Raw genomic sequence first — 16951 nt, forward strand, 5'->3', positions numbered from 1 at the left:
TAATATTTGGCCTAAAGGTCACTTTTTAAGGGCTTACCTCCTTTAAGATTTTTACACACTTAATCTCCAGTAATTTTGAACTGATTGTTCAGCCCTAGCCTTTAACACCAGTGCTGAGCTGCAATTTGAACTTGCTGTAAGAATTAAGTGCAATTCAAATGTCATTCACTGCTTTAATGTGAATGCAATGCAGCTGGTAATCACATTAATCGGGGACTCTTAAAAAAGGCCAACTATAAACCTGGCATTTTCATTCAAGTAAATCTTGTTGTTTTGATACTAAGAAAAGATTTTAGAATTACTTAATTCTTTTACCCATGAAAAAATCCCAACACACTGCAAGTCTTTCATCCAACCCAAGATGATGAACACAAATACACTGAATCCAAAATATTTTTCCAAACCAAAAGTAAGACATTCCTCAGTATACAGCTATTCCCCTGATGTTAGAGATATTCTTTGAATTGTCCAAGTATGTTTTACCATACTTATGAATAATTTAAAAAGTCTCATAGCTTCCAATAAATTTTCTTCCTTTGTGCAGCAATCACGAAAACAGATGCTGGAACTCCAAGTAAATCTCAGCTTTCCCCCTCATCTGTATCTCCTTGATACAATTCTTCAGTCCTCTTTCCCCCCATATGAGGTTGCTTTCTAAGCTTTTCCATGATTTTTATGGGTTTTCCTACAGTTTAGTCTACATATAAAATATACTATAACACATTTAGAGAAATATCTCACCATGCAGACAACTGTGCAGAAGAATTTTGACAAGAAGTGATCAAACAGAACCATTTAATGTAACTGTTTTATTAAGAGCATGAATCTTTCAACTTTAGTTGTTTATAAGAAATCTAAATGTACTCTAATAAATTCTATTTTATACAGCTATGCTTGAATAATCAAAGGTCCATAACAAGTTAGATAACCTTTTAAAAGGCACACATACACAAAAGAAAACCTAAAAAGGTGTCTGACTACATTAACGGGAGTGACATAGTACAACTAAAAACTTCAGGCATTATTTTGAACCAGCAGTGCATGACGGAACTTTACACACTCTTGCTCTCGATGCCTGGCTGCCATGTGTGGAAACTGTATTTTAACTGAGCACAAAAACATAGTAGTGAATACAATTACTGCATTTTTATTGCAATCCAGCAATAGAAAGTAGAAAGATTCTTAAGTACATTGTAGTTTCAAAGCTGTTCTACAAACAGAGACTTCAGAGGCACGCTGCCTCATGGACCTCAAAGGATAATAAACATTACACTGATTAATTATCAATAATAGTATTTCCAGATATAAGGGCCGCTGACACTGACATGGTGTGGGGTAAGCAGTGTTGTCAGCTTAGTGAAGCTTGACATAATTTATCACATATCACATAATGAATCACCATCACAAACGCCAATACATTTCAAGGAGCTGTGTATCTAATAAGAGTAACATTTTTTATTATATATCCAAGATTTCACTCTTTGGCAGATACGCAAATCCTTTGATTTAGGCTGTAAATAGCCAAGAGCTAACATGAACCAACGGAGTGGGTGACCCAGTGTCACAGAAACTCCCACTGCTAGCATTGTCACTTCAAAGCTTGTATCCTTCAAGCACTTCATGCTCCTTTACTTGCTTTAAAAGCCCAACTTGTGCTATGCTGAGTGAAGTCACTGCACATGGTAACACAGCAGGGAGTGTTATGGGTGCTGGGAAGTGAGAAGAGAGAACAAAGGTTTTGCTCTGCTTAAATCTTGGCAGCTGCTTAAAGTTTTTTCTCAACTCCATTGTCTTTAGCTGGAGTACATTTGTTATCCAGTTGTCATTTTGGAGACTAGCCTGTTAAAAAGGCAACCACAATTTTGCTTTCCTTGCTGAAACTATTTTTACTTTAGGACATCTTTCAAACTAGCAGTTGGATTTTTTTGAGCAAGTTCACAGGGCAAAACAAAAATAAAACCCAGAAACCAAACTGGAAAAATCAGCTTTCTTGTTTTTCTGACCAGTTAACACACTGCCATTTATGAGTAACATGTTCAGGCGCAGATTTATCCTCAATAATGACAGACTGTGCAGCAACTTCTTACTTGTAATATAGCAGTGAAACAGGAGATGTTTTATTATTGTTTGCCTACACTATTTAATAGAAGTATTTTCACAGATCCAAAGATTACTGCCCCCACTAGTAAAATTTATAACAAATTTTATCTTCACTTGTCCTCTGTGAAAATACTCCTTCAAAAATTAAAGGCTTTTGAAACTGCTTATTTTATCCAACGCTATAATTTCCAAGATACTAGACTCAGAAAGGAAGCAAGCCTACATTAGTCTTGTAGTTTGAAACAGCAGTCCATTTTGAAGCAAATCTCCCAGTCATCCTCACTTTTTCTGCTTTGGTTCACACTGCAGTTTTTTGGATGAAGCTTAACTAAGCCTTGAAGCAAACTCCTGGATTCCCACGTAATGCCACTGCTGCTAAGGCAGTCAGACCACAGGAGCAGAGTAAATTTAGCCTGAAGCAAAATTTCACGAAAGCAAAACAAGCAAGCATGGCAGGGATAGTAGGTCATTATCAGTAATCACTCTGCTTTACCGATCCACTCCTGCTGGGCAACATAACTCACTCATGCACAGACATAGTGAGAGTGGGACAACAAGGTGGAATTCCTTTTCCTCTACATGTTTCTACCCATCTCCTGCTCTACTCACTAGCACTGACAAGACAGATACTATCCTTTTCCAGATGTTTTTGGCTATAAACAAACATCAAGGATCATGCAAGGTAATCAAAAGCCAAATGGCTCATGAATGCTCCAGTACCTGCATTTCCTCAGTTTCTAGGATCCATAATTACCAACCAAAAGAAAAGCATATCATAGCATTATAGAATGGTTTGGGTTGGAAGGGACCTTAAGGATCCAGTAGTTCCAACCCCTCTGTCACTGGTAAGGACACCTTCCACTAGGTCAGGTTGCTCAAAGCCTCGTGAAATCTGGTGTTTTACACTTTCAGGGATGGGTTTCACAACCTGTCTGGGCAACTCATTCCAGTGCCACACCACCCTCACAGGAAAAGATTTCTTCCCAATATCTAATTTAAATCTCCCCTCTTTCAGCTTAAAACTACCACCCACTGTCCTATCACTGCACTCCCTGATGAGTCCCTCCCTGTCTTTCCTGTAGGCCTCCTTTAAGTACTAGAAGGCTGCTACAAGGTCTCGCCAGAGCCTTCTCTTCTCTAGGCACAACAAGCCCAACTCTCTCAGCTTGTCCTCGTATGGGAGGTGCTCCAGCCCTAATTATCCTCATGGTGTTGCTCTGGACTCGCTGCAACAGATCCATGTCCTTCCTGTGCTGAGGACTCCACAACAGAACACGGTACTTCAGATGAGGTCTTATGAGAGCTGAGTAGAGGGGCAGAATCACCTCCCTTGACCTGCTGGTCACACTCGTTTTGATGCAGTCCAGCATATGGTTAGCTTTCTGGGCTGCAAGCACACATTGCCAGCTCAGCATCGCTTTAGGAATCTGAAATTTTCACAAGCTCACCCATACTAAAGACAACACCTGAACTTAAAGTCTTAAGCCAGTTTCCCTGTGGGGAGAAAAGGCTTAAATCATTATAGCAGTAAATGTTCCAGAATCATAGAATCATAGAATGATTTGAGTTGGAGCCTTATAGGTCCCCTTTACTGGTTCATGATCTGCTGATGTGAAGACACTGCAACCAATATTATATGTCCCAAGACAGCAAAGACGTTCTTGTTTAAAGAGCTCATGTTGGAAGAATTGTTTTTTAAACAAGCCTGACAACAAGAGGAATAGCAGGAGCTAGTAGCTAATATTAGGCATGCCTGTCTGGTTGGACGCATCTTCAAAAAGCTGAAGCATTTCAAGCAAGATGTTTTTTCCAAACAAGGATAGAATTACCTTCTTCAACAGCTGCTCAACTTCTTGCACTTGCGCACTACGATCAGCGACAGACACTTTTGCATACTCCTGCTTTTTGCCAAGCCTGCTCTTCCAATCTTCTTCACCACTCTTCTTCAGTAATGCCAACCTAGAGGAAAAACAACACCAACAGGTAGCTTTAAATAACATATTTCCCATTATCCTCAAAAGCTACTCTTATTGTTTCACTAATGCTATATTCAAGAGAATTTGAAATCAAGTTTTCTAACATTAACTATAGTTATTCGCATTAAATACATGTATGTAAATGTACCAAGTCTTTACTGAACATGTTGAATGTTCATCTGTCAAAACACAGACATCTAGATCTGAGACAAACATCCAAGTTAATTTGTATAGTCCATGGAAATTGCCAATACAGTCAAGGGAGACCAAAGTACAGTGCAGGTCATCCTAAAGTAAGCATATAAATAGGTTAGATTAATCACTGTTTTCTTCCCTCCCTTCTGTTGATAAGGCATGGAGATTGATGAAGTCAGTTATGGATACTTATGCTGTAGATATCTAAAGTTAATAAGATCAATCCTACCTTTGGTCTTTATTGCAATCATTAAAAAAAAAAGATTTTAAAAATTATTTTTTTAAAACCCAAGAAGAACGATCTCTGTACAGCAGGCACACACCAACTAGGTCTCACCATGTACATCAAATGACAACTCTGCAGTTACTGCTTTTACTACAACTCCAGTGACAGAGGTTACTATCAGACTCCTAGAGATCACTTAGTATCGCCTTGCTTAGCTCAGGCATTGCTGTGACTAATTAGCAATATCGATGCACTACTAGCTTGGTGCTAACTGTACTACAGCTGTGAAATCTGCAAGATTCAACTTATATAAAGGATTTCTTAGATTTGAAATGTGTATTACCATTAATCTCAGGTATGCAGGATCTTTTAAAAGTGTCATTTCCTAATCCTCAGCAAAGATCTGAATATAACACAAAGGGACACCGACTGGCTCTGGTGGAGACAGTACGTAGGTTTCTTTTGCTACAATTAGGACCTATTTGTCCATATAAGCCTTGAGGTGACTTGTTACGGGGGTAGGGTAAGTCAGTCAGGAATAAGAGGTCTACAGAGGCATGATCTTCAGCTTACCTTCCTTAATATTTGTATGAACTTTCTAGCTTTCAGAAATGGTTCTTAGTAATACATAAAATGTATATCTGTGGTACTTGTGCAAACAGTTGCATCGGTCCACTCAGTAATTTTTTTTAGTTTAATTAAGTTTTACTACATAATTTTCCTTATTCTACAGCATTTCAATAAGGATTATAAAAAGCCCTTAACCCTATTAATATTTGATCAGGTTTGGTAGGTAAAACTATTTTGACCACAAGATTTGTTTTTAGAGATGTGGTGACTGTTACCCTCACAATAAGTCTTGTCTTGAAACTCTAAGGACAAGGAAAGGGTAGGACCGAGTTTCAGGCAGCTTCTTTCTGCAAAAATCCAGGGGATGCAACCATGCTACTGACCTATTTAAGGATGGTCAACTAGTCCTAATGTAGTCATTAGAGAAAAACTAAGAATGCAGAAAACAGTAAATCCACAGAATACAACGGCCGTAAGAATGTTAGAATTCAAGAAAGCTGTTTTTCCCCCTCTTTCTGCTCAGGCAGGCAGTTCTGTCAGGCTTCACTTTGTTTGGTTGATTCATACCTCACAGAACAGAATGAGTAGGGGTGAGGAGGATTCACAATAAGGGGTTGACGTCATGGTCATTGTTTCCAGAATGTATACAAGATTTCACTGCCCAGAACTAATCTTCTGGAGTGCATCCATGCATGTGTGAAACTGTGGAGGAGACCAAAGTAGGACTGAATTGCCATCATGCAGTTGAATTATCTTCAGTAGTTATGTTCTCCCAGGTCAGCTTTGGTTAGAAATGATCTGTGATAATTGAAGCTGGAAGGCATTTTGGTCAGCTTTGGCCTAAGGTGGTTTTGTTTTTAAAAATGTCTGTAGCTGCTCAGTGTAGCAGGTAGCACAGAAAGCTTTTTTTTTTTTTTTAAACCTGACATTACTGCAGGGTATTTGCCCTGAAGTTTTGCCCTAGACAGCTTGGTTGATGAAGAAGAGTAGACCTACAATTCTGAGAATGTTTCTGTGTCTCTGGCGGCTTTGTTCTCTCCTCTGTCATAAGGATGAATTCATACTAGCCCTCTACACTGCACTTATATATGTAATGAAACAACTGGTCCCCAGATTAAGAATGCACGTTTGTCAGTTTTGAGCAATGAAATCACCACTTAAAGAAACAGGCACACCCTTGAAACCTTCACTGCTGTGTAAAACCTAAGGCCACACATTTGTTTTGAATGACAGAAACACCAATAAAATCAAAGTGCCCTGACACAGCAAGAATTGGAGGGCACGTTCTTGTATGAACAGGGATGCAAGAACTACTGAACTGGTTCAGACAAGCAAGCCCACCAGCTCAGCAGCTTATCTCAAAGTAGACAGCAGTTAATTCTGCAGAAAGTCTGCAAAAATAAGGCATTTTTTGAGTCCAACCCTTGGATTTGTTTAAGGCCTGGTGCCTAATAGTTTTGTTGCATGCCTTTAGTTTTCCACTTATGATAAATAATGAATAATCATTCCCTATTCACTTTCACAGTTCTATTCATACTGCTGTGCCTCCAAAATTTCCTGTCCAATCTAAAAAAAAATCAGTTTTCTTCTTTTCTTGAAAGAAAAAAGCTTCTTATACATCTGCCCATCTTTGACAACTTGCTTTGTGTCCTTCTTTCACCTGCTACTGCAATAGAATGTCTGCCATCAAGACAGAATGAACATGACCATAGAGGTGTCAGGATAGGTTCAAAGCAAAAGCTTCCACAGCTGAAGGCAAAATGTTGGATTAATACTGAAGTGAAATAGAAGCAAGGTTTGAACAACAGTTTTGCCTAAACAAGAAGCATTCTATGAAAGGCCTTGACAAAAGTCAAAATTGTCAAAATCACATATCTTTCTTCTGTGGCAATATTTTAGTATCTTAGCTGCTAGTGTTATCCTTGAGACAGATGAAACTAGACACAAGACTGGCTTTCACATATACTCCATTTGGTGCACTTGGTCAGTTCTTTCGGGTTAATCATAAATCCTGGAGGCTAATATGAAATAAGTAAGTACAAAAAGGAAGCCAAATGTTACAGAGCGCATAAATTCACTATAGCAGGGACTAGTCTGCATAAGAAACTCTTGCTCTGGCATCCATACATCAAAAAAACTTGAAAATTAAGTTTAGGCTGGGCTACTCCTGACAAGGAATGAATGATGGTAAGAGGACCACCAGAGAATAGAATTAGTTTTTTAAAATAGTGATGGTGGCATGCAGTTGACTTCTAAAGTGGAGCTAATAACGCGGCCTTCTGGCAACATTGGTCTCCATAAATGTACAAAGAGAGTTAGTTACATGCAACTGATACTCCACTTGAAGTCTTCCAAGACATTCCTCTTCCTGAAGGCAAGACAGTTAAAAAAAAAGTTTTCCACTACTCACATGTAACACATCAGTGAATTCGCCCTGCCTGCCTAAAACAAAACACAGCGAAAACTACTCAAAGATATGAATGTTTGCTTGCCTCCAAGATACGTGGCTGCAGAAGAAAAGAGGATGTGTCTTTTCTTCCTTGAAAAATTATCAATTTTATTCTTCCATATAATATAGGTAATTCTGAAAATGTCACTCACTCCACAAGGATAATATTAGTTCAGTGAGGTAAATCTTTGTGGAAAATCACTTTCGTTCAGACCAGCATGCATGCATCCTGCCCAAATATCATTACATCTGTGGAAAAGCTGTTCTTCCATAAGGTAAAAGAATATCTGACACAGCCAGAAAAATCCACTGGATGGGAAGATTAAGTTGGTGAATGTAAAAAGAGAAAGAAAAATTCAAAGTGTAATAGTTAATCTTTAGCAGAAATGTTCTTTGAGGTTTATGAATACTTGGCATCAGCTATAGCCAAACAAAATAAAATGACTGGTTGTAGTTTTTTAATTCTGGGCCAAGAAGTAGACTACTGTGGTATTTTGGAAAGTCAAAACATTTTGATATAGCTCTGCCATTTACAGATATTTGTGGATTCAGAATGCACAAATTCCTGACAAGACAGCAGGTACTTTCTTTTGTCAGTTTTGGAACTGACTGGACAGTCTTGGAGGTCTATTGAAAGCGATTTCAGATTGTGAGTGTGATTGACTGTCTTTAACATCAGTTCCTCAAGAGAACAACTCAACTGAAGCACTAAATTTAAGAGTGAAACAACTGCTAATACATGGATCTTCCTGTCTCTCTAACCTCTTTTTGCCCAGCAGGATCAAGGAAGGCAGACCATTTACCACCTATAAACCAGAAGTTACTGCTCTTAAACCTTATTTGCTCAGACAGTTGACATACTTACAGAAGGGGCATGGGATGAAGATTGCTCTAAACAAAATAGTAAACTGAAAGCTATGTATTCCCTTCAGAAGGGGAACTAAGACTGCACAGCTGTTGTAACTGCTCCTACATGCCCTTTCTACATTGAGGAGATAACAAGGAGAAAGGATGCTCTCCAAATGAGGATGACTCATAAACCTGCTAGAAACAAATGAATTTAAGAAGCATGCTTTGGAATCATGTTTAAAAAAATGGTTAGGAGTTCCTAACATCACACTCACTCCATCAAGTGAAAGAACACTTTTACACAGTGAAAGTTTAACTGAGTAGCTATTCTTATTTATCTGTTCTGTTTTCACTGAAGAAAAACTGAAGTAAAAATAGGTCTATTTGTCAACCTAGCAAAAACTCTAATTTTACTTATTGGACTGCTACCAGATCCTTTTACAGTTTGGGGCTGAGTTTACAGTCTCAAAGTTTAACTAAATTAGAATGGCTTTTACAAGTAGCTGTTAGAGCTCCAGCCATGAACTCCTACTGTCCACACAAGCACAGAACACTCAACATCTTGTTTCAGATCAGAATGATCTTGAGTTGTAGAAGTATTTAGCACTCCCACAAATCTGCCCAACTTATTACTCTTTTAAAATTTCTACAGCAAGTTCTCAGAAGTCAAAATGGTAACTGTATTTTTCTGAAGTAGAGGAGAAACATCACAGAGTCTATCCTTGACTCCTTGTACGGGGCTTATTTGAGAGACACTCCCACAGACCAACAAAAAAAATCAATCACATTGCAACTGTTGCAGCTGAAAGCAGAACCTGGGGAAGTATATTGAGTATATCAATATAAATGTAACTAGAACTTGTAATTTTACAACTTTCATTTTCTGAACTACTTATTGATTATTCAGGTAGCTCTTTCTAAATCAGATTATCACGTTCTCTTGAAGAGTAATTCGCATTCATCACCATCTGCTTTATAAGCACGTCAGGTAGATTAGCTGAATTTTTCTGGTGTTAGTATTTGACATCTAATAAAGCCTAGTAATCACTGCTTAGCTTTTTCAGAAGCAGATTTAAAGCTTCTTTGTATACTATCATTTTAACAACTGCATGTACAGAGAACAGTTTTAAAAAAAGTGAAATTAAATACCTGTCCTTAATTGACATAGTTTTACTGGAATTATCAAGGACATCCTCAGTTGTTTGTGCTTTGTTCTCTCCAACGGAAAACGTCTCACAGGAATTCTTATAAAATTTGCCTTCCAATTGTTGGGAGAGCTCCTGCAGTCTACAGGATGCCACAGCTGCAGTTTGTGAAATTGTCCTCATTGCTGATGTGCTGGTGAGTTCAGAAGTAGGCTCAGCGTGGTCTGCCCATTCAGAAGAGAAGTACCGAATTAGACGCAATGCTGTTCTCAAACATATTTTATATTACTCACACTGAAGCAGCAAATATGTTTTTTAACATTCAAATCCTATGCTATCCACATAGAGAAAAAAATTCCAGCTGAGCTAGAGCACAAAGATTAATCATGCAATATTATCTGCTGCACAGACTGGTCATTTCTGGCTGAAGTTCATATGAAGCCACATAATATCACGTTCAATACACAATTCAGAGCTTCATATGGACGAGTCATAAACTGCTGTTCCTGTTACCACACCAACAGGAAAATAAATATACAGATGAAAGTGAGAGGTGAACAAAGAGTAATGGAAGAAAAGGAGATAAAATTTAAATAAGAAATTTACTTATTGGTAAAACAGTTAAATGCATAAGTAGCATACTAGGAAGAAATTTAATAGCTTAATAAAAGTATTATTTTCCAGGAGGGTGTTGGGGAATATTTGGTTTTTCAGGCAGCAATCAAACTATGGGCAAAACTGCCCTGTTGAAAGACAAATGCATCATTACAGTTATCCTTAAGGAAATATAAGTGATCTTCACTTTTCTTTTTGAAAATTTACAGGCACAACATCACCCCTCTGATACACAGAAGCTCCTGTTTTATTCCAGTTTCAGTCTCCCCTGCAGTGACCAGAAGTTAATTGGATAGAACAGATACAGCTTTTGAGAAATACAGGCAGAGCTATACCTTTCTCCCTAAACCTGTTCAAAAACCATTAAATTCAAAGTAAATTAATTTCACAGGATGGAGACAAAAACGCTTCTAGCACTACAGGGTACTGTGGTCCTGTACCCCCCATCATAATAAAACAGAAAGCTAACACAATTTCCTTCTAAATTCAACAGAATAGAAGGCTTTATGCAATGACCAAATTGACTGATTATTTCCAAAGCATTTTATTTAACGATGTGTGAGTTTACTTAAGTTTGAATTACGCTGCACATATAGAAATGCAATTGCTCTGAGAATTACTTACTTTACATTTCATCAGCACATTGAAGAGAAAATAATACTAGTTTTGCAAAATAAATTATCTGAAAATTATCCACTACTACCTATATATGTACATGTATAGTTCATACATAACTACATACACATGAGAGGGCAAGAGTTAAGAGCAGATACATGACCCAGAGCAGCAAGTTTAGTTTATTCAGCATTTTAGAGGATAGGAGCAAGGGCAAAGGAGGAAAGGATAAATCTTAGCTTCAGCATATAATATCAATTCTATCAAAGTAGGAAAATAAGAATAAAATTGAGCCATCTTTAAAGGCTGAAGAACAGAAAGAGTAACAAGGAGAAAACTGTGTTTGTAAAACTTAAGATTTCACAGGTATTTCTCTACTTTTAAGCAGTGTTCCTTAAAAAAAAAGAAACATAACCAGCCCTGGTAACGCTTGAAATGAAGAAGTTTAAAACTAGAGAAACACCACCATTTGCTGAATGAGACTACACCACTAGCAAGTATATACTGCACCTCTTTGCAAAGTCTTGCTTTTTGTAACACTTTCCAAATCCATCTTTTCTTCAAAGTACTGGCCTTCTTTGACTTCCCATTTACCTTGCATGCCAGTATCAATTTCCTTCTGTTCAAGAGGCTGAAAAAGTGCTTGTGAACTAAACAGTTCCATGCTGCCCTTCCTCAGGAAGCTGTATGTTGTCTCTTTATGGTAGTCTACGTTTTTTTCAGAAACAGGATGTGTGGTTTCTTCCTCAAAGGAGCTGTACTTTGTAATTTCATTAGGTTCATGTGCTAGAAACCTCTTCCTCTCTTCCTCATGCTTCTTTGATGCTCTTTTGCTTTCTAGAGCTTCCATTGAGGGCTGCCACTGTTCTGACTTCTGTGTGCGTTTTCCTGAAGAGTCCGAGTTTTCTGCAGAAGAGTGGATTCTCAAATCAGCTCTACCAGCAGCACCCACGCTTCCATCACCAGCTGGCTTTGTGTGCAGGTCTCCAGCATACGAAGGAGAGAGGGCAGATGCCATTGTTGAAACTGATGTTGCAATTGCAGTTGACAGCGGAGTAATTTTTCCACTTCCATTTTGTATCTATGAACAAAACCAAAACAAAACACTTAAAAGCCCTGAAGTCATTAATTCCCAAAAAGAGTCTAATCGTGTCAGCTCTCCAGAGGTGTGCTTCCATGTGAATATAGTGCTCTAAGTATAGACTAGAAACAGATAAGTGGAACAATGATGCCCCTTAAATTTGGCTGCATGAATCCATCCAGGGAAGAAACAAGAACTTGTCAACATCTTAAGTAATAAAAAGTGTGTGTGTAGCATGCAACATAACATTGTGTTAGGGCTCCATGAAAAGGCTCAAACTAGCATGGTACTTCACAGCACAGGGGAAAGACATTAGTTCAGGTTCCCGGCGCTGGACAGCATGCCATGTGCCCAAGCTAATCAACTTGGCATCTCAGCAGGACTAATTAGCTTTGGCATAGCTCTGCTCTGACACAGTTATGCAGTTTCCAGCTCTGAAGCTAGCTCAGCACCAGGGAGAGATTCTGCTCCGTGCTGTCCTACATGGGGCAAACATTCCTGATGCTTCTGCACATAAATCTCTTCCATGCAGTACTGTTAATCAGGAAGACTGTCAAATATAAACATTGGCTGCTAAGTTCATCTCTGAGCAAAGTATTTGAATCTAAGAAGCATATTAAAAAAAACTCCAAATTTGCTTTGCCAGCCTCTGCAGTGGAAAAATTTCTTCTGTTATAATAATTTTATAAAGTTTTCTTAGAGACGCTTATGATGCAAAATTTTTCTGAAACACAGAGCTTGGCTTTGTCATCTCTAAAGGAGACAAAAGGCATGAAAGAATAACAAACATGCCTTCATACACATCAGGAGAGGGTTTTCCTTTGGCTTTATTTGTTGTTTTCTTAAACAACAGAGCTAGTGAACAGCATGCAAAAGGAACAGACAAACTCACATGAGTAGGAAGAAATCAACAGAAAACTTAAAATGCAAATGCAAATTCCATAAAGCATTGACACCACAGTCACTCATTAAATAAATTAGAAAGCAGAGCAAAGACTAGTCTGGTAGCTCAAAGATTCCAAAGGAAGATTAAGAAAATAGTTACCAGTTTACTCTTTTTCCATTGCATCTATCAGAATTAGAAATTTAGAGGAGATCAGCAAAGGAATTTCAGATTTAATTACAAGATATTTACATTTACAGTTATATATTTTGGTAACATAATCCCTAGTTATTTATCTTGATACCTTTCTTTTGTTGCTTCCTAGAAAAACTGTAAATGCATCTGACAATACCCCAGTGCTCCAAATGAGGAGTTCACTATAGAAAGCACTTCTGAAAATCCACCTTCACCAAACTTGCTTCACAGTCAACTTTGTTATCTTTTGCTAGGTTCAGAAAGAGATGACAAAATGTGCTTTGTCTGCGTTTCCTTGCATGAAGAGCAAGTTTGTTCTGTTAAAGCCTGATAAACTAATGTGACTGCCACTTCTTTCAGAGCTGCTTCAGCCCGCCCATTTCCATTGACCGCCTTCCTGGCCCCCAAACAAGTTAGTGAGATGATAATTAAAGAGGCCAGGCTGTGAGAGGAGTTGGCATGTGGAGAATGAATGGGAAGAGAATTATGCAAGGTCTGGAAATTTTGCTAAAATAAATAAATATTTTGCTAAATATTTACTATTGCTTCATGCCTAAATAAACTATGCATAAAGTACAATTATATATCTACACAGCTTTGAACCAATATGTTTAGAGAAATCCTGCCTTCTCACTAGTCTATTTTAATATGGAAAATATATAATCATGAATGAAGCACATAGAAAGAGAAGGGTAGGAACTTTCTAACACTCAGATTGATCCAAATCCCTAGCAATATGACATGCATAGGAGTTGTGCTTCACTGTTAAAGTGATTTCTTTTAAAGCTGTAATACTGTTTTAAAGCTATAATAATGTTTCTGCTGTGGTGAACATCAGCTATGAAAGACCACTGCTGCACTAGCTTATGCTTAAACTCCACTAAAAAGGCACTACTTTGCAGTTCCAATTATATGAAGGATTCCAGAATAGGAAGTCCAATTCCACCATATACTAAATAATTTCATTTTGACCATGACTTTCTGAATTTCAAAAATATTCTGCTTTTAGGGAAAAAAATAAAAATGAAAATCAACATCCCCTGCCAGAGGAAAATGACAGAACATGTCCTGACTGATTATGGAAATATGTAGTGTTTTCAGGAAAAAGTCTGGAAGTTGCACATGACAAAGCTCCAAAATTCCATGAAAATCCATCTAAAGCACGATGATGTGTGTTACAGTTTTACCCCTTTGGTCGGGAATTAACTTTTAGAAGACATGGTATATTCTACCAGAAATGAAATGCACCGCGAAAGGTACAGCATGCACTAATCAGGAAGATAACAGACTTTTGCATTACTTAAAAAACACATTAATGAAATGGAACATTTTAGAGGATGTTATTCCTCAATGTCAGAAGACTGCTTCCTGACAAGCTTTTCCCAGTGAATGTCATGACTCTAGTGTGTAGTTTAAAGCAAAGAAAAAGCCAGCTGCTATGGCTTCTTACTCTGAAGCCATTATCCACTAAAAAAGAAACAAAAGAAAATGAGCTAAGATTGCACTTACCTGCTCAACCTCTCCAAGAGTGACTGGCTGAGTCTGGTAACGAGCGTTCATTCTCCTGTGCCTAAGATCTCCTCGACTTCTTGTAGAGATGGCCCTGGATACTGGTTGAGACAGTTTGTTAAACAAAGCCATCTTTTCTGCCAAACTTAAGGTGGAAGAATCTGGTTCATCAGACTGATCTTGCCCCATTGCCTCTTTGGCTGCTCTTATGTCCTCTTTAGCTAAAATTTTTTGGTGTGCTGATGCCTGCAAGCTGAACAAACAGAACTGGAAATGAGTTTCGAAGAAGCCATAATTTATTTTTAAAGACTCAACCTGATAGAAGCAGAAGAACTGCACGTGAAGCACAATAGCCAATGTAACATAGCAGCCCAAGTGGTTATGCAGTAGTTCAACATTGGCATGATGGATTCTAATTGAACAGCTGAAGATTTAAACAAAAGTTAAATTTTCATTCATAAATTCATTTGATTAGGAGACGACAATTTTTTACAAGAGGAACTCAAGATTGAAGAGAGACTTTTCAGACAAATCTCTTTATACAGAATACAGAGTTGTGCGGAGACATTTAAGACACTGGCTGTAGAACAAACATGGGTCCTACAGCAGAATTTAAGTAAGATTCAATTTTATTAGAAATAATTTGTGGAGTGTATACGATAAAAAACATTTAAAAGACAGACTTCAACTCCAAGTTAGTGATGCTTTGAAGATTAGCATAAATTGTAAAGATTCTTGTAATTTGAAGTGGAACAGAATTCAGACTGTCTTTTGCTTTGAGTTATCTGGGGTAACTCAACAACAAAGAACAGTTTTGAAATATACTCCATTAATTTTAGAAACTGATTAACCAATGCTGAAGGCAGACACATTCATTCATAAAAGCTGTAACTATATTTGTCTCTACAACAATATATTTTATTCACTTCTAGCTAGATTCAGCCACATTTATGGATTTAGCAGTATTCTCTCTTTTTTTTTTTTCCTGTCGTGGTCTCTGCTAAAATTCAATCATTCAGAACAGGCAAACAGTATTCTGCAACTTTACCTATAGGTGGTGCAATTTCTTATATTTCCTTTAATTTTTCAAGCTAAAAAAGAATATATGCAGAGACAGAGACTATGTGTACTGCTTGTAAAATCAAGCACCCAGCTTTGTAATTTTCATCTCATGATGGCATTACCATACAAAATACCCATACAAGAGCAAAGAGGATTCTGCTAGGTTTGCTCACATGCAAATCCATTTCTGTCACAAAGAATACGCTTCTAGAACAGGTAAGTGTAGTTAGAAAGGTCCTGAAAACAGATGCTTGACAAAAAGAAAGCTGCATTGTTTTATCATGCAAACATAAATGAATTTGACAAATGTTTTAAATATTCTTGAAACAACTACTGATTTGATGCATTCAAAAGACATTCAAGACTGTAAGTATGCATCTGCTATTGAGGAATCTTGTGCTCGATGTAACATGCATGTTTATCCCCCCCAGTACCTGATAGGTTGTACAGTGCTCTTAACTACAGTGGGACTAGGTACTCTTGTCACTACTGTGTGGGTATTCACAGAACGTGAAGCAGGGGTAGATTCACTTTAAAGAATTGCCAAGGAAGGAAAATTCACAGGGAGAGAGAAGAAAAAAGCATTAAGAAAAGCAATACATTAAGTGTTAACTCCAGAAAAGACCAAAACCAAACAAAACAAAACAGAACCCAAACAGTAATGATTTTTAACTAACTGAGTTATCTGTAGTGACCTTTGCAAAACAGCTTCAAATACTTTGAAAAATCTAAAAACCTAGAGGAACAATCAGGTTATCTCTTGAAGTTACTCATTACCCATAACGTAAGATGTCTTTTAGTAGATCATTAGGTGAACGTCCATGCACCTTTGTTTAATTTTCCCCCCAAATGACTTCCCTTTTGTCAGGAAAATTTCAGGTTGCATGACCAGAGTGCAAGAAATGCGTTTCTAAAACATACATTTGAGACTTCAGAGTGTAAAAGGTTTTGCCCAATACAAATACATTCCATAAGAAACTATGCAGATTTCCCTCAGCACAAAGTATCTCTCTCATTTGAGTACCAAGCCAACGTTATAATTAATTCCATGTACCTAATGCACAGGTTCATAAGCTTTCTGCCAAATTACAGTTTATACGAGTTATGCTTTACTAGTCCCTCTACTTTGAAAAATAAAAGTTCAGTGTAGTTTCCCCTGTGGTTCTCAAGGAAGCTGGCCCTTAACAATAAATGTTTTCCTTGCTACAAAGCTGTAAACACCACATATATGGAACTCGGTCCCAGATTTAAAAACAGGAAGCAAACATAGAGCCAACATATGTACAAGACTTACGTAGCGGCAATGACCACTTCCTCACTGGTGATAGGTTGTGTGTGCGACCTATCCTGCAAACGCCTCATTCTTCTCTCTACTGCTGAACTTCTTGTAGGTGGTTTAGGAATATTTTTCATTTCAAATGATTTTTCCATTTCCTAAGAGGACATATGTAATAATTAAAAGCATGGAAGAAACGTTCTAA

General features: G+C 37.7%; 1 protein-coding gene across 29 annotated transcripts in view; it reads right to left on the minus strand.

The window, feature by feature from the left end:
- Positions 1-16951, minus strand: part of SVIL (supervillin) — a 143575-nt gene that overhangs the window by 30621 nt on the left and 96003 nt on the right. For 16 of the 29 annotated variants that reach the window (XM_069859415.1, XM_069859407.1, XM_069859402.1 and 13 more), the window contains 7 exons: positions 16765-16904; positions 15905-16000; positions 14409-14661; positions 12867-12890; positions 11251-11821; positions 9515-9734; positions 3930-4059 (listed from right to left, as the gene is read on the minus strand). In XM_069859415.1, the coding sequence (XP_069715516.1) occupies positions 3930-4059; positions 9515-9734; positions 11251-11821; positions 12867-12890; positions 14409-14661; positions 15905-16000; positions 16765-16904 (1434 nt within the window). The remainder of the gene's footprint in view (positions 1-3929; positions 4060-9514; positions 9735-11250; positions 11822-12866; positions 12891-14408; positions 14662-15904; positions 16001-16764; positions 16905-16951) is intronic. The other 13 variants (XM_069859404.1, XM_069859403.1, XM_069859426.1 and 10 more) reach the window with 4 other exon arrangements.

This window comes from Phaenicophaeus curvirostris, chromosome 6 (genome assembly GCF_032191515.1).
Source record: "Phaenicophaeus curvirostris isolate KB17595 chromosome 6, BPBGC_Pcur_1.0, whole genome shotgun sequence".
NCBI classification, from domain to species: domain Eukaryota; kingdom Metazoa; phylum Chordata; class Aves; order Cuculiformes; family Cuculidae; genus Phaenicophaeus; species Phaenicophaeus curvirostris.